At 45.6% G+C, this 12,316-nt stretch overlaps 1 protein-coding gene across 1 annotated transcript; it reads right to left on the minus strand.

Annotated features, from left to right (window-relative positions):
* Positions 1–2,368: 2,368 nt before the first annotated feature.
* On the minus strand, positions 2,369–4,940 carry LOC103653431 (cell division cycle protein 48 homolog). The gene has a single exon (XM_035967292.1). It carries the CDS (start codon positions 4,881–4,883, stop codon positions 2,511–2,513), a length of 2,373 nt encoding a protein of 790 aa, XP_035823185.1. The 5' UTR covers positions 4,884–4,940; the 3' UTR covers positions 2,369–2,510.
* Positions 4,941–12,316: the final 7,376 nt, after the last annotated feature.

Consider the following 12,316-nt stretch of genomic DNA (forward strand, 5'->3'; position numbering starts at 1 on the left):
TTTAGCCAGTCATCGTTTGGTTCATCAAATTTATCCCCATATCTGAATGTGTACTTCAGCCGGACCAGTTCACCTTCACTAGATTCGGTGATGGTCTCCTTCGGCATTTCCCAGCTCTCTACAAGCGGCCATACTCTGAATGCTATGTGCTCTTGAATTAAATCTCTCGTACCAATAAAGAAGCAGACAGTACCAAATGCCTTCTGACATGCTTCGGCGCCTTCGTCAATTTCAACCTTCGGCCTTCGGAGTCCGAAGCGGGACCAAATGGGGCGCATAATAACTTCCTTAATATCTTCTCTTGCCTTCAAATCATTCTTCATGTAAAACCATTCCTCCATCCAGGCCCCGGGCCACCTTTTCCGGAATGTTGGCACCGGGTAGCTTGCGTTGGGGCGGGCGATAAATCCATAACAGCCAAAATTGTTATGATATTGTTCTTTGCCCATGGCCTTTGTCTCGTATACAAGCTCGTGCATACTACAAAAGCATTTTGCGTTTGGCTCCAGTCTCTGGCTTCTCACAGCCTAAACAAAAATCCCCATTCTAATAATAGCTTCGGGGGTTATCCGATGAAGGTAAATCTGATAAATTTTCAGCACTTCAACTATAAACCTGCTCAATGGAAACCAAAGCCCAGCTTTGAAGAAACTTCGGTAAATCACAACTTCGTCTTCCTCGGGGGCAGGGACGTTGTTGTCTCCACCAGCTCTAACGATAGACATATCCCGAAAGTACCTTCCTCTCATATTGTCAAGATGACTCTGTTTAATCATTGATTTCCCAATTGTATGACTCGGCCTCCATGGCCGATCCTCAGAATCTTCTCCCCCGCTTTTAGCATCATAATCATCACTGTCACCGGTATCCTCAGACAGGTCTTCCAGTATTTCTTTAGTAATCTTCTCTGTATTTGATTTTGCCATTGATTCGATAAACCCAGCTATGTAAGGATTTGCAGCCTTCTTCTCTTCAAAGAGCTTCTCCTCTTCAGTCAGCTTCGTCTCAGCAGCAATCTTCTTATCTTGAGACATTTTTTCCTTCAGAAATGATGAAAATGCGTCTTTCAAACTGAAGCTCAGGAAGCTTGAGAAACTAGCAAGTGCTAGTGAGCAAGAGCTATAAAATTGAGAAAATAAAGCAAATGGCACAAGCAGCGTACCAAATATGGTTGGTGCGAGTTCTTATTTATACGCTCGGCACGCTCCAAATTGGGGGGGCCCGTCTGTCATTGACTGTTGCTATTCTAGCAAAGGAAAGGTGTTTTTTCGGACCTTCGGCTTAATGCCTTCGTCCATGTCGCAGTCTGAATTCGTTATCTTAAAACAAATTAATACTGCAAGGGGCTACTGTTGGGGGCCTTCGTCCTCCGAAGGTCCTCAAAAACGTAATTTAACAATGTCTTTCAAGCATGGCTTATGGACAGGTACCTTCGAACTCAGGTTAAAAGCATACACGTTGAGAAAAGTATGATCGTGACGAAGGTTGTTGTCGCTCCGAAGCTACGCACAAGGGAGCTTCGGCTCAATCACGGAAAAAGGAAACGACTTAAAGGGGAAAAGGCTATCTAGTCCTCATAGATTTGTCTATAAGTCAATAGTAAATGTAAAGGACATGACTGTAATTTCTCACAGGCTACGTCCTGTGCCTATAAATAGATGAACAGTACCTCCGTACTGTTCACACTGACTTGTACTTGCTTTTGCGTCACACTTGTATTTTTTGCCTTCTATCAAAAGTACATGTGTAATTCAATATTGTCTCTGTCTTTTTAGAATAATATAATATAATGATAATGAATTAATAATGTTATGTGATTGTTTATCTTGCCTTTTATATTTCATATGTTTCTTTCATTAACATATATCACGTTGATGAAGGTATGTCTTTCATAACCTTCGTCTAAAGATCATTATATCCTAAGGGAAATAATGTTTCGAAGGACGAAGGACATTAACATTTAACATTTTGTGTTGTCTTGTTCTTAATTCAAAGCATTTGAGAATAAGTGACCAAAAGGGTTGTTTGTAAAAAAGATGACGCGGGACGACCGTTGAAACTGGTGTTTTAATATAGTAGAGATATATTATTATATTATAAAGGTTTGAGATGTAGTTATACATCGTCATTGTAGTTATTTTTTATGGATAATTGATATGTTGGATAGAGACCTCTCCAATTGGACATGTTTAAATAAGTATCCCATTTAAATAAGGTCTACATGAGTGAAACTGTAGCAACGCACGTGTATTGTACTAGTGACCCTATAAAATATGGACCATTAATAATTTTGCCAATCTCTTTCGTTCCAATGAAAAATATATTATTTCTTAGAACTCAAACACAACACAAATATGAAACGATTAAAGATTTATATAATTATAAATCATAAGTAAAGTAGATCTGCTTTGACTAAGAGTAAAAATGAGTACAACCCCAAAACGAAGGGCACCACCATAAAAAACCTTAAATATATCTAGTTTTATAACGTCCAAAAGCTGCTCCGAAGATCAGTAGAGCGAGCTGTCGTCCTCCTCCTCTATCTCCGTGATCGTGAGCGGCTGCGTCCCCATCGGGGCAGCAATGATGGTCTCGTCCTCGAAGCCTCCTCCCTTGAGTCGCTGAGCAAAGAAGTCGTACTTCATAACATCTAGGTCGCTGACGCTCCGTCGCGCATGTTTCAGGGCCTCCGTGAGGTGCCATACTCCGATCTCCGCGCCGCGCATGGCCTCGGCCTTGCCCACCTTCAAGCTCCACTGGATCACGTCGCGCACCGCCAGCTTGCACGCGCGCTGGCAAATCTCCGTGATGTCGGCGCCGCTGAACCCGGCCGTGATGCGCGCCAGCGCTGGCAGGTGGACGTGGCGGGAAACTGGGGACCGCCGCAGGCACGACTTGAAGATCTGCAGCCGCGAGGGCTCGTCAGGCAGCGGGATATAGATGAGCTGGTCTAGCCTCCCCGGCCGGAGCATTGCCGGGTCGATAATGTCAGGCCGGTTGGTGGCGCCGATTACGAACACCGTCTTCTTCGCGTTGATGCCATCCATCTCCGTTAGCAGCTGGTTCAGCACGCGGTCGGACGTGCCGCCCACGTCGCCCACGCTGTTGCCGCGCTTCACGGCGATCGAGTCCAGCTCGTCAAAGAAGAGGATGCACGGAGCCGCCGACCGCGCCTTGTCAAACAGGTCACGGACGTTGGACTCGCTCTCGCCGTACCACATGGTCAGCAGTTCGGGGCCTTTGACGCTGATGAAGTTAGCCTTACACTCCTTAGCGATGGCCTTGGCCAGCATCGTCTTGCCGCAGCCTGGGGGGCCGTAGAAGAGCACGCCGCGCGACGGCGACATGCCAAACATCTCGAACATCTCTGGGTGCTCCACCGGGTACTGCACCGTCTCTTGGAGCTCCAGCTTGACGTTCTGCAGGCCGCCGATGTCGTCCCACGATACCTTGGGCACCTCCACCAGCCCCCTCTCGCGCAGCGCCGAGGGCTTGGTCACCTCCATGGCGTGCTTGAGGTGCTCGTTGCAGACGCACAGCGAGTCCAGCACGTCCACGTCGATAGTGTCTTCTTCCACGTCGATGACGTCCATCTTCTCGCGGATCAACTGCAGGGCCGCCTCGGAGCAGAGCGCCGCGAGGTCGGCGCCGACGAAGCCGTGAGTGTCCTTGCCGATGCGCTCGAGGTCGACGTCCTCGGCTAGCGGCATGTCCTTGGTGTGGATGCGGAGGATCTCGAGGCGGCCGACCTCGTCGGGCACGCCGATGTCAAGCTCCCGGTCAAAACGGCCAAAGCGCCGGAGCGCCGGGTCCAGGCTGTTGGGGCGGTTGGTTGCACCGATCACCACGACCTGCGCGCGCGGCCGGAGGCCGTCCATGAGCGTGAGAAGCTGCGAGACCACGCGGCGCTCCACCTCGCCGTGCGTCTTGTCGCGGTTGGGGGCGATGGCGTCGATCTCGTCCATGAAGATGACGGAAGGCGCGAACTTTTCGGCGTCCTCGAAAACCTTGCGCAGGTTAGCCTCGCTCTGGCCGGCAATCATGGACATAATCTCTGGGCCGTTGACAACCACGAAGTGTGCGCCGGACTCCGACGCGATGGCGCGCGCCAGAAGCGTCTTGCCGGTGCCGGGCGGGCCGTAAAGCAGGATCCCTTTGGGCGGCTTGACGCCGAGCGTCTGGAACAGCTTGGGGTGGCGCAGTGGCAGCTCGACCAGCTCGCGGATCTGGGCCAGCTGCTTGCGGACGCCGCCCACGTCGTCGTAGCCAGGGCCGTCGAGCCGCTCCTCTTCCTCCCGCTTGACTGGCTGGTCGCTGCAGTAGATTGCCGTCTCCGGCCGGACGACGACGCGGTCGGCGGGTTCCGCGTCGACGACCTTGAACTCGACGGCGTGCATGTTGCCGTGCACGATGAAGCGGTCGCCCTTGCATAACGGCCGCAGCGCGTCGTTGCCGAAGTAGGGCTTTAGGTAGACGTCGAAGAGGTTGCCGGAGATGCCGTTGACAGTGTCATCGAACGGCGTGATCTGGACGCGCGCGCCGGTCGGGACCTCGTCGATACGGTTGATAGAGACGATGTCCCCGAGGTGGACGCGGATGTTGCCGCGCACAGCGCGGTTGAGGCGCACCCTGCCGTCGGGACAGGAGGCGTCGAACACCGCGTAGCAGACGGTCTCCCGGCGGCGCTTGCCGCGGAGCAGCACCAGGTCCCCCGTGAAGATCTCGAGCTGGAACGCGGTGGCGGGGCTGAGCGCCACCATTGAGTTGTCTATGGCCACCTCCCCCTCGCCGTCGTCCGCCAGGAGGCGGTTCGGCGCCTTCTTGCGCTCTAGGATCGCCGTGCTAAAATCTTTCTTGCCGTCGGCGTCCATCTTTCTCGACATGGTACCTAGATCGATCTATAGTTTCGGCGACGAGGCAGAAATCTAGTAGTAGATAGACCCCGATGGAGATCGGTTTCTGTACCTCGACGACTAGGGTTTACTATCCAATAAAAAGGCTTGGCTGTGGATAGAGACGGCAACGGATCGTTGAGTAAAAGTCGGATCCTACTCATAAAGTCTATCGAATAAATCCGTCCGCGACCGTCTCCATATTTGTGCCTGCAATTTTAGGCTAGTTTGGTAACTCTATTTTTCGAAGGGATTTCTATTTTTCTAAGGGAAAATGAATTAATTTTCTTTAGGAAAATAAAAATTTCTTGGAAATGAGGTTTCCAAACTAGCCCTTAAACTCCTATCCAAACTCAAAGTTTTTAGACGGGTTTTAGGTCACCCATGGATTTTTTTTTTTGTCGGCGTACACTTCTCTGCTATACTTAAAGCGCCAGTTTCGACGGTCATCTTTTTACAAAAAATCTCTACATTTTTTCTAAATCAACTCAGCATAAAATATTAAAAACGGTACAGGATATGTGTTATGTTAAAAGGAGTTGGGGTTTGAACCCACACCTTGATGAAAGAAGGGTAGATCTGGCGAGCTCGGTGAGATTCGGGAGGAGGAAGTACCGGGATCGAGACGTTGAGGCGGAGCTCCGACGGCGACCAGGGCGTCGAGGTGGCGGGGGCAGGCTCAGAGGCAGCAGTCGGGTGCGGCAGAGGAGGAGGCGACGCGAGCGAGGGTTAAAATGAGCAAAACAGAAGGAGACGAGAAGAGGAGGTCGGTGCGTCTGTGTGTGCCGAGCGGTGCATGAGGTAGGTTATGTTAAAAAATAATGCAGAAGACATTAGACGAAGTTGTCTAACCAGTAAAACATCATGCTCAATTATTTATAATATTGAATATAAATTGTACATATATATATATATATGTTTTTATGTAAAATAAAAAAATAATCATGTCAGACGGGGCCAGCACTACGGGCCGAGGCTACGGCCCAGATTTTTTAGAATCTTGTCATTCATGTTACCAAGCTATTATAGTCTTATAAAATTTACAGTTGACAATTGTTTTGACCAAACATATTTTAGCGTTTTCACAACCATCAGCTCGTAACAACTTTTTCGTAGCTCACAGCTAAAATAAGATTATGAAGAATCTACAGCTGAACCAAACAGATCCTTGGACTTCTTGTGAGTTTTTGTTTAGTATCCACGGTGCATATCTTTCCGTAATATATCTTAAAAATATTTTAGTAAACATTACTATTCTGTATATATTTAATCAAGCTTAAAATTATTCAAGAAATGGAAATTTTATTTTTTTAGGCGATGCCGTACTCAATAAGAGCAACTCTAAGATACTCCATGTATTCTTTCTAACTATTAAGACTAGAGATTTTTTTTAAATCCTTCAACAATTTATTTAAATGGTTATGTAAATATAACTATCTTATATTTCTGATTTCTCGCTAGTTAAAGATAGAAAATATGAATGACTTTGTAAAGTGCTAACAAGATATAGAAAAAATATTGAAAATTGAAAAGATATAAAAAATGTTTTTATGCGAATGACACTTTTAAGATTAGTTTGGAAAATTAAATTCCCTCTAAAATTCTCAGACTTGAGAGGAAAAGAATTAATTTTCCCTTCAGGGTTTGTTTGGGAACAATGATACCGAAGGCTTGCTATTTAAAAAGTCTCCGGGAATTCCCAAAGGGATTCCGGGGATAAAATAAAAATTTAGAAAGCCTCTAATCCATATGCAGAATCAACTCTCATTATCGTTACGTCACGCTCCGGCGTGCCTGTAGAATGTAGATCAAACTGTAGGTATGTTTGGTTGGGCTATGGTTGTGAAAAAAACTGTTGTGGACTCTGAGCTGTGAAAAAAATTGTTATGCATTCTGAGTGAAAGGGAAATAGGGTTAACCTTTTTCCTATAATTAATTTTGGTGGTTGATCGTCAACACAAACACATGGACTAACTAGTTTGCTCTAGAACTCATGTATTACAGGTGCATAAGGTTCAACACAAACCAATAAAAGATACAAGTTAGGGACTAAATTGAAATGGAGCAAAGACTTGAGTGTGTTGTGGACTGGCGCACCGGACTGTCCGGTGTGCCACCGGATAGTGTCTGGTGCACCATGCTCGTACAACCCCAAAGCAGCCACTCTCGGAAAAACGCAGGTCCGCTCTGCTATAATTCACCGGACTGTCCGGTGTGCCAGCGGAGCAACGACTAACTCGCGCAATGGTCGACTCTGACAGTAGCTACAGTGAGCAACAGTGTCGTGCAGAAGTCAGAGCAGCGAAGTCAGAGGGGCACCGGACTATCCGGTGCCGCAAGAGGACAAAGTTCCAACAGTCGCCCAAGCTCCGAACCCTAACGATTGGGTGACGTGGCGGCACACCGGACACTGAACAGTGTCTGTCCGGTGGGGCACCGGACTATCCGGTACGCTCATCGTCAGCAGCCTCCCCAACGGCTACCTTGGTGGTTGAGGGCTATAAATACCCCCCAACCACCACAACTTCAAGCATCCAAGTTTTCTGAAGATCACATTCAATACAAGAGCTCTAGCATTCACTCCAAGACTCAATACAAAAGATCAAATCCTCTTCGAGTCCCAAATTCACTCCAAACACTTAGTGGCTTGTGAGAGAGAGATTTTTGTGTTCATTTGAGTTCTTGTCGCTTGGATTGCCTTTCTTCTTTTCTCATTCTTATTCTCAAGTGCTTTGTAAGCGAGGCAAGAGACACCAAGCGTGTGGTGGTCCTTGTGGGGTCTTAGTGACCTGTGAGATTAAGGAAGAAGGTTCACTCGGTCTAAGTGACCGTTTGAGAGAGGGAAAGGGTTGAAATAGACCCGGTCTTTGTGACCTCCTCAATGGGGACTAGGTTCTTTGGAACCGAACCTTGGTAAAACAAATCACCGTGTTCACTCGCCTTATTTCTTGGTTGATTTGTTTTCCCTCTCTTTCCGACTTAATTTTAATTCTAACGCTAACCCTGGCTTGTAGTGTGTGTTTAAAGTTGTAAATTTCAGATTACGCCTATTCACCCCCTCTAGGCGACTTGCAATTGGTATCAGAGTTGGTGCTTCATTAGAGTCTAACAACTCGAAGTGATGTCGGGAGATCACGCCAAGAGGGAGATTATGACCGGTGAAAAAGCTGCAAGCTTGAGGAGGACTCTCTCAACGGAGTTCGGCAACAAACACAAGGAGGAATCCTCTTCCTCCATCAAGTCGCATCGGAAAGGTGACAAGAAGAAGATGATGAAAAAGGTTGTCTACTACGAGACCGACTCTTTGTCACCCTCCACATCAAGCTCCGAGTCGTCCGTCGCTTCTAAGCGCCATGAGCGCAAGAAGTATAGTAAGATGCCCCTACGCTATCCTCGTATTTCAAAGCGCGCTCCATTACTTCCCGTTTCCTTAGGCAAACCACCATATTTTGATGGTGAAGATTATTGTATGTGGAGTGATAAAATGAGGCATCATCTAACCTCACTCCACGAAAACATATGGAACATAGTTGAATTTGGAGCGCAGGTACCACAGGTGGGGGATAAGGACTAAGACTCGGACGAGGCCGCCCAAATTAGGCACTTTAACTCCCAAGCCACGTCTATACTCCCCGCCTCCTTGTGTCGAGAGGAGTACAACAAGGTGCAAGGGTTAAAGAGCGCCAAAGAAATTTAGGACGTCCTCAAGACCGCGCACGAAGGGGACAAGGTGACCAAGATCACCAAGCGCGAAACGATCGAGGGAGAACTCGGTCGATTCGTCCTCAACAAAGGAGAAGAGCCGCAAGCAATGTATAACCGGCTAAAGACAATGGTGAACCAAGTACGCAACCTCGAGAGCACCAAGTGGGATGACCATGAAATGGTCAAGGTTATTCTAAGATCCCTTGTTTTTCGCAATCCTACTCAAGTGCAATTAATTTGTGGGGATCCTAGATATAAATTAATGTCTCTCGAGGAGGTCATTGGCAAGTTTGTGAGCTTTGAACTTATGATCAAAGACTCCAAACACATTGTCAACTTGGAGCAAGGCACCACCTCTACACCCGAGGTGCAACCCATCACATTCAAAGCGGCGGAAGAAGAGAAGAAGGAGTCTACATCAAGTAGGCTTCCCATCAACGCCTCCAAGCTTGACAACGAGGAAATAACACTCATCATCAAGAGCTTCCACCAAATCCTCAAGCAAAGGAGAGGGAAAAACTACAAGTCCCACTCCAAGAAGGTTTGCTACCAGTGTGGTAAGTCCGGTCACTTCATTGCTAAATGTCCAATCTCTAGTGAAAGTGACAGGGACGACGACAAGGAGAAGAAGGAAAAGAAGAGGTACTACAAGAAGAAGGGCAGTGATGCCCACATATGTTGGGAATGGGACTCCGACGAGAGCTCCACCGACGAGGACGCCGCCAACATCGCCGTCAACAAGGGCCTCCTCTTCCCCAACGTCGGCCACAAGTGTCTCATGGCTAAGAATGGCAAAAGAAAGAAGGTACAATCTAGAGCCACCCCAAATATACAACATCTAGTGATGATGGTAGCTCTAGTGATAGTGAAAATAATTTAATGTCTCTCTTTGCCAACCTTAGCATGGACCAAAAGAAAAAATTAAATGAATTAATTGAAGCAATTAATGAGAAGGATGAACTCTTGGATAGCCAAGAGGACTTCCTAATTAAAGAGAACAAAAAATTTGTTAAGTTGAAAAATGCTTATGCTCAGGAAGTAGAAAAATGTGAAAACCTATCTAAAGAACTTAGCATTTGCCATGATTCAATTTCTAGCCTAACAAGTGAAAATGCTAGCTTAGTTTCTAAGGTTAAAGATTTAAATGTTTGCAATGATTCTATTTCCTGTCTTAGAGATGAGAATGCTATTTTAAATGCTAAGATAGAAGAATTAAATACTTGCAAAACCTCTACATCTACTGTCGAGCATGTTTCCATTTGCACTAGATGTAGAGATATTAATGTTGAAGCTATTGATGATCACATTGCCATGATTAAACAACAAAATGATCACACAGCTAAATTGACTGCTAAAATTAATGAGCATGAACTTGAAAATGAAAAGTTTAAGTTTGCTAGAAGCATGCTCTATAATGTGAGACACCCTGGAATTAAGGATGGAATTGGTTTCCAACAGGGGAGCAATGTCAAGCTTAATGCCCCTAAAAGATTGTCTAATTTTGTTAAGGGCAAAGCTCCCATGGTTCAGGATAGTGAGGGTTACGTTTTATATCCTGCTAACTATCCTGAGCACAAAATTAGGAGAATTCATGCTAGGAAACCTCACACTATTTCTCATCATGCATTTATGTATAAAATGAGGCTTCTAGCTCTAGGCAATCCACCCATGTTAAAATGCCTAAAAAGAAAACTTCTACTGCATCAAATGAGCATAATGTTTCATTTAATACTTTTGATGCATCTTATGTTTTGACTAACAAATCAGGCAAAGTAGTTGCCAAATATGTTGGGGGCAAACACAAGAGCTCCAAAACTTGTGTTTGGGTACCCAAGGTGCTTGTTTCTAACGTCAAAGGACCCAAGACTGTTTGGGTACCTAAGAACAAGGCCTAAAATTGTTTTGTAGGTTTATGCATCCTGTGGTTCAAGTTGGATAATCGATAGCGGGTGCACAAATCACATGACGGGGGAGAAAAGAATGTTCTCCTCCTATGAGAAAAATAAAGATCCCCAACGAGCTATCACATTCAGGGATGGAAATCAAAGTTTGGTCAAAGGCTTGGGTAAAATTGTTATATCACCTGACCATTCTATTTCCAATGTTTTCTTGTAGATTCTTTAGACTACAATTTGCTTTCTGTTTCTCAATTATGCAAAATGGGCTACAACTGTTTATTTATAGATATAGGTGTTACTGTTTTTTAGAAGAAGTGATGATTCAATAGCATTTAAGGGAGTGTTAGAGGGTCAGCTATATTTAGTTGATTTCAATGATAACCAAGCTGAACTTAACACTTGCTTAATTGCTAAGACCAATATGGGTTGGCTCTAGCATCGCCGACTTGCCCATGTTGGAATGAAGAATCTTCACAAACTTCTAAAGGGAGAGCACATTTTAGGACTAACAAATGTTCATTTTGAGAAAGACAGGGTTTGTAGCGCATGCCAAGCAGGAAAGCAAGTTGGCACTCATCATCCACACAAGAACATCATGACGACTGACAGACCGCTCGAGCTACTTCACATGGATTTATTCGACCCGATAGCTTATATAACCATCGGCGGGAGTAAGTACTGTCTAGTTATTGTGGATGATTATTCTCGCTTCACTTGGGTATTACTTTTGCAGGAAAAATCACAAACCCAAGATACATTAAAAGGATTCTTGAGACGGGCTCAAAACGAGTTCGAATTAAGGATCAAAAATATAAGAAGCGATAATGAGACGGAGTTCAAGAATTCTCAAATTGAAGGATTTCTTGAGGAAGAGGGCATCAAGCATGAGTTCTCTTCTCCCTACACACCTCAACAAAATGGTAGTGGAGAGGAAGAGTAGAACTCTACTAGATATAGCAAGAACCATGCTTGATGAATACAAGAAATCAGATCGATTTTGGACCGAGGCGATTAACAATGCCTGCTACTCCATCAACCGGTTATATCTTCACCGAATCCTCAAGAAGACATCATATGAACTCCTCACTGGTAAAAAGCCCAATGTTTCATATTTCAGAGTCTTTGGGAGTAAATGTTTTATTCTTGTTAAAAGAGGTAGAAAATATAAATTTGCTCCTAAGGTTGTAGAAGGCTTTTTACTTGGTTATGACTCAAACACAAGGGCATATAGATTCTTCAACAAATCCACTGGATTGGTTGAGGTTTCTTGTGACATTGTGTTTGATGAGACTAATGGCTCTCAAGTAGAGCAAGTTGATCTTGATGAGCTAGATGATGAAGAGGCTCCATGCGTCACGCTAAGGAACATGTCCATTGGGGATGTGTGTCCTAAGGAATCCAAAGAGCCCACACAAGCACAAGATCAACCATCATCTTCCAACCAAGTATCTCCACCAACTCAAGACGAGAATCGGGCTCAAAATGATGAAGATGAAGATCAAGAGGATGAGCCACCTCAAGAGGAGGACAATAATCAAGGGGAGATGAAGAGAATGAAGACAAGGAAGATGATCAAGAAATTCAGGATCAAAAACTGCCACACCCAAGAGTCCACCAAGCAATTCAACGAGATCACCCCGTCAACTCCATCCTTGGTGAGATTCATAAGGGGTAACTACTAGATCTCGAGTTGCACACTTTTGTGAACATTACTCTTTTGTTTCCTCTATTGAGCAATACAGGGTAGAGGATGCACTAAGAGATCCGGATTGGGTGCCAGCAATGCAAGAGGAGCTCAACAACTTCACGAGGAATGAGGTA

The sequence above is a fragment of the Zea mays genome, chromosome 4, assembly GCF_902167145.1.
Source record: "Zea mays cultivar B73 chromosome 4, Zm-B73-REFERENCE-NAM-5.0, whole genome shotgun sequence".
Lineage (NCBI taxonomy): Eukaryota > Viridiplantae > Streptophyta > Magnoliopsida > Poales > Poaceae > Zea > Zea mays.

Excerpts from the sequence above, each read along its gene's own strand:
- LOC103653431 (XM_035967292.1), bottom strand. The coding sequence starts at position 4,883 with ATGTCGAGAAAGATGGACGCCGACGGCAAGAAAGATTTTAGCACGGCG.